At 50.0% G+C, this 6,000-nt stretch overlaps 1 protein-coding gene across 3 annotated transcripts in view; it reads right to left on the bottom strand.

Annotated features, from left to right (window-relative positions):
- Window positions 1-2,847, bottom strand: part of TMEM131 (transmembrane protein 131) — a 114,566-nt gene extending 111,719 nt beyond the window's left edge. For all 3 annotated transcript variants that reach the window (XM_076067816.1, XM_076067815.1, XM_076067814.1), the window contains exon 1: window positions 2,536-2,847. In XM_076067816.1, the coding sequence (XP_075923931.1) occupies window positions 2,536-2,620 (85 nt within the window). In that variant the 5' untranslated portion in view covers window positions 2,621-2,847. The remainder of the gene's footprint in view (window positions 1-2,535) is intronic.
- Window positions 2,848-6,000: the final 3,153 nt, after the last annotated feature.

Consider the following 6,000-nt stretch of genomic DNA (forward strand, 5'->3'; position numbering starts at 1 on the left):
AATTTCCGGGTTCATGGCACTGCGTATGAGCCACTGCACCACCCTTCCTCCAAATGTTTATTATATATACAGTATTTCTACTTTAATTCCAAATGTTACTGTCATTATAGCACACCTTTGACACAGGCAGACTAACTACCTTAACCACATAAGTGTGTAGATAGTGTATGCCAGCAGAACACTTGAATTGTACAAGTATTGACTCATCACCTCCCTTTAGTGGTTGGTAAAAACAAATAAGCACTACCTGGTACTGTAAGCGGCACCCCCAGATAAGAAGATGTTGATGAGGGACTTCGTCGGAGCTCTGTTGACCATGCCTCTCGACCACCATGCATAGGAGTGATTTTTTTGGGCTGCTGAGAGGTGTGTGTGTATAGGTCGACTAAGCCTCGTATGAGTACCGAGCGTGGTGTGTAAATATCTCAACTAGGGAGACAAAGGTGACTGGGTGCTGGCCAACCCACCCCCCTCTTGTGCTGTGCTGGCCTTCATAGGTGCTCGCTAACAGCGCTTGCCCCAAGAGTCTGTTTAGGTTATACGGTATAGGGGGGGTATCTTTGTCTTTGGTGGGAATGATTGCCATTTTTAAAAGGCATCCTTTGGTCTCGCCATGGGAATGTTGCGTTATCAGAGCCAGGTGAGAACTCAAACTCTGTTGCTCTCTTGAAGAGAAACTGCCCCCCCTCTCCTTCGACCCCCCCACCCCACTCAGCACCCCCCCCCCCCCAAATCAGCCCCCCCACCCCATCCAGCCCCCCCTACCCACCCTGCCCCCCAAGCAGGAACAACGCACTTCCCTTGCACTGGGGTAGGGAAGTGAATAGAATGAATGTTCCGTTCAAGATATCAACGATCTCTGTGTCCTGCCCATAGCAGTTTGGAGACATTCACCCATCGGCCGATGAGCGATACAAACGTGACAGGAGGCGTGAACGTGTTGCATGGCGGTATTTAAAAACGTGGAGCGATTAAATAGTTGCCTTCTATATATCCCACGTGTGATCCATTTTCCAAACGTGTTTCCTCTATTGAAGTGAAGCCATTCATAATAATCCACGTTTAGCGTACCAAGTGCTGAAACACGATGCGTACCGTACAACTATTAACCAAAGTCAATAAAAAGATCGTACGCAGTGTTATGCAATAACAGTACACGTTACTACAATACACGCTATTAACGATTAAACATAAACAGTCAACTTCCACTCGATTACACAAATCACTTCTCTATGTGCACAAACTTGACACTTCAATGTATATTTTTTATAACCGTACGGTCATTTAAAAAAAAATCGACACTTTAAAAAAACGTACAAATATTTGTGTTTACACGTGCTCGTCTAGAGAGAGGAAACTTGAGTATAGAACGCGGTGCCACGGGGCCGTCAATTGAGATGAAATGCTCTTCGCTTTTCTCCCGCAACCGCGACGTTCCAAGGACCCCCACCACCACCAGACCACGCGGCCTCGTGCAAAACGCGGAGCAGAATTCACCCCCCCCCCCGCTCCGTGCAAAACGCGGAGCAGAATTCACCCCCCCCCGCTCCGCGCAAAACGTGGAGCAGAATTCATCCCCCCCCCCGCTCCGTGCAAAACGCGGAGCAGAATTCACCCCCCCCCCGCTCCGTGCAAAACGCGGAGCAGAATTCACCCCCCCCCCCGCTCCGTGCAAAACGCGGAGCAGAATTCACCCCCCCCCCCCGCTCCGTGCAAAACGCGGAGCAGAATTCACCCCCCCCCCGCTCCGCGCAAAACGTGGAGCAGGATTCACCGCCCCCCCTCCCCGCTCCGTGCTACACCCCGCAGAGGACCCCCCCCCCCTGGACCCCAACGCACGCTACAACAAATACAAGCGAAGGAGGGGGGGGCAAATAACCCAAACCCCGTAGCAAACAACGTGGCCGCGACGCATTTTTTTTTAAATAATATCTCTCAACTCCCCCCCCCCCTAAGCGCTTAACTACTTCCACGCAGTAAACTCGCGTCTCTCATCAAAGTCCAAAACAATTGTGCCCATTAAGGCGCGAAACGTGCGGCACTGCGTGTTTATTGTATTGTACACAATGCGCACGACCCCCGCTACAACACGCCGCTAGAGCACCCGAGCGGAGCGTGCCGCTCAAACAAAATACAACAACACAAACCACAGTAACACGACGTCTCGCCCGTCTTTTAAAAAAAAGTAACAGCGGAAAGATCGCAACAACAACAAAAACCACGGCAAAATTCACTGTGGAGTGGTGGGGGGCCCTTCTAACACCACCCTGTTTTCAACGCAATTTCCACGTTGAGATCTTCCCCGCGGGCCCCCCCTTCTTACCTAGCCGCCCTACCGGGGACAACGCCGCCTCACGCGGCCAAGGTGAGAACGCCGACGGGGGGGTGAGGAGGTGGTCAAACGCGTGAGGTTGGCGAGGTTGGGGCTAGTCTGGCGACGATTGGTGACGGGAATGTTTACGACGATGTGAGCGGCGACGACGACGCTGATGACGCTGATGATGATGTTGTTGTTGTTTCGTGATTTCCCCTCACCTCCTCGCCCGAGTAGTCCGTCCGCTGTGGGCACGCACGCCACGAGTAGCAGCCGCACCGCGAGGCCCAGCGAGCGGGAAACCATCCCGGCCGTGCTGCTCTCTCTCTCTCGTCTTTAAACACAAACTTCGTCTGCTTTTCTCCTCCTCGCAATCTTCTCAAATATCTTCTAGATCCCTCCTCCTCCTCCTCGTCTTCTTCTTCTTTCCTCCTCGTCCCTTCTCTCTCCGTGGCCCCGCCGCCTCTGCGAGCGACGCTGCCCAGGACTGTGGTGGTTGTGGTTTGAGTGGCAGTCGGAGGGGGGCGGGGGGTGGGGGGTGGGGAGCGGGGGGTGGGGAGCGGGGGGCGGGGGTTTGACTGCATGGGGATGCAATGGCCACGGGGATGCGCTCTCTCGTCACTGAACTTGGTCTGGGATCACAACAAAGACAAAGATCCCCCGTGTAGCCTGTAACAGGCTGTAGGGGCAAGTGCTGTTAGCGAGCACCTACAGACACAACAAAGATCCCCCGTGTAGCCTGTAAAAGACTGTAGAGGCAAGTGCAGTTAGCGAGCACCTACAGACACACAACAAAGACAAAGATCCCCCGTGTAGCCTGTAAAAGACTGTAGAGGCAAGTGCTGTTAGCGAGCACCTACAGACACACAACAAAGACAAAGATCCCCCGTGTAGCCTGTAACAGACTGTTGGGGCAAGTGCTGTTAGCGAGCACCTACAGACACACAACAAAGACAAAGATCCCCCGTGTAGCCTGTAACAGACTGTTGGGGCAAGTGCTGTTAGCGAGCACCTACAGACACACAACAAAGACAAAGATCCCCCGTGTAGCCTGTAAAAGACTGTAGAGGCAAGTGCAGTTAGCGAGCACCTACAGACACAACAAAGACAAAGATCCCCCGTGTAGCCTGTAACAGACTGTTGGGGCAAGTGCTGATAGCGAGCACCTACAGACACACAACAAAGACAAAGCTCCCCCGTGTAGCCTGTAACAGGCTGTAGAGGCAAGTGCTGTTAGCGAGCACCTACAGACACACAACAAAGACAAAGCTCCCCCGTGTAGCCTGTAACAGGCTGTAGAGGCAAGTGCTGTTAGCGAGCACCTACAGACACACAACAAAGACAAAGATCCCCCGTGTAGCCTGTAACAGACTGTAGGGGCAAGTGCAGTTAGCGAGCACCTACAGACACACAACAAAGACAAATATCCCCTGTGTAGCCTGTAACAGACTGTAGGGGCAAGTGCAGTTAGCGAGCACCTACAGACACAACAAAGACAAAGATCCCCCGTGTAGCCTGTAACAGACTGTTGGGGCAAGTGCTGTTAGCGAGCACCTACAGACACACAACAAAGACAAAGATCCCCCGTGTAGCCTGTAAAAGACTGTAGAGGCAAGTGCAGTTAGCGAGCACCTACAGACACAACAAAGACAAAGATCCCCCGTGTAGCCTGTAAAAGACTGTAGGGGCAAGTGCTGTTAGCGAGCACCTACAGACACACAACAAAGACAAAGATCCCCCGTGTAGCCTGTAACAGACTGTTGGGGCAAGTGCTGTTAGCGAGCACCTACAGACACACAACAAAGACAAAGATCCCCCGTGTAGCCTGTAACAGGCTGTAAGGGCAAGTGCTGTTAGCGAACACCTACAGACACGCAACAAAGACAAAGATCCCCCGTGTAGCCTGTAACAGACTGTAGGGGCAAGTGCTGTTAGCGAGCACCTACAGACACACAACAAAGACAAAGATCCCCCGTGTAGCCTGTAACAGACTGTAGGGGCAAGTGCTGTTAGCGAGCACCTATGAAGCCCGGCACGGCACACGGAGATGGTTGGTGGGCAGCACCACACCCGGCCGCCTTTGTCTCCCCCGGTGGCGATGTTTTTTTTACTACACATCGCACCGGGTGACTCATTTGAGGCTGAGTCGACCTCGGCAGAGACCCAGGACCGGTTCCAGATGATCATCACCGATGTTGGCCGTGAGCGGTAATCGAACAGCACACCTACCTCTGGGTAGACTCAGCCTAAAATGTCGAGCGCTATCCCCGTTACGAACTGTAAAGCGAGGCTCACCCGCCACTCACAACTTTACAAACTGCCGGACAAACGTTCCCCTAGCCCCGTAATTTGAAGCAGATATCACTGAGCACTTGTGTTAGATGTGGCAGGAAAGCGAAGTCCAGTTGCCAAAGGTTGCGTAGTTATCATTCTGTAGTTGCGTGTATCAGTGGAGCTGAGCTGTCAACCCCTTTTATCAGTGCCCTCCCTACCTTGTTACAGACCAATTCAGACCCTTATTGGTCATCCCCGTACCCCTTACAAATCTCAACGTTCATCCTACTAAGTCACCATCGCAAGAGAGAAGCACGAATACTGTAGACATGTAGTCACTACACGTAGTGAGAACGGCTGGTCGCCGTATGGACCTGAAAACTAAATTTCCCTGTACAATAATACTGGTGGTGTAATGACTACATTATCAGTGGTGTAGTAACTACATTATCAGTGGCGTAGTAACTACATTATCAGTGGCGTAGTAACTACATTATCAGTGGCGTAGTGGCTACATTATCAGTGGCGTAGTCACTACATTATCAGTGGTGTAGTAACTACATTATCAGTGGTGTAGTGACTACATTATCAGTGGTGTAGTAACGACATTATCAGTGGCGTAGTGGATATATTATCAGTGGTGTAGTGACTACATTATCAGTGGTGTAGTAACTACATTATCAGTGGTGTAGTAACTACATTATCAGTGGTGTAGTGACTACATTATCAGTGGTGTAGTAACTACATTATCAGTGGTGTAGTAACTACATTATCAGTGGTGTAGTAACTACATTATCAGTGGCGTAGTGGATACATTATCAGTGGTGTAGTAACTACATTATTAGTGGCGTAGTGGCTACATTATCAGTGGCGTAGTCACTACATTATCAGTGGTGTAGTAACTACATTATCAGTGGTGTAGTGACTACATTATCAGTGGTGTAGTAACTACATTATCAGTGGTGTAGTAACTACATTATCAGTGGTGTAGTGACTACATTATCAGTGGTGTAGTAACTACATTATCAGTGGTGTAGTAACTACATTATCAGTGGTGTAGTGACTACATTATCAGTGGTGTAGTGACTACATTATCAGTGGTGTAGTGACTACATTATCAGTGGTGTAGTAACTACATTATCAGTGGCGTAGTAACTACATTATCAGTGGTATAGTGACTACATTATCAGTGGTGTAGTAACTACATTATCAGTGGTGTAGTGACTACATTATCAGTGGTGTAGTGACTACATTATCAGTGGTGTAGTGACTACATTATCAGTGGCGTAGTAACTACATTATCAGTGGTGTAGTGACTACATTATCAGTGGTGTAGTAACTACATTATCAGTGGTGTAGTAACTACATTATCAGTGGTGTAGTGACTACATTAGCAGTGGTGTAGTAACTAC

This window comes from Petromyzon marinus, chromosome 18 (genome assembly GCF_048934315.1).
Source record: "Petromyzon marinus isolate PM22_M1 ecotype Great Lakes invasive population chromosome 18, UKy_Petmar_22M1.pri1.0, whole genome shotgun sequence".
Classification (NCBI taxonomy): domain Eukaryota; kingdom Metazoa; phylum Chordata; class Hyperoartia; order Petromyzontiformes; family Petromyzontidae; genus Petromyzon; species Petromyzon marinus.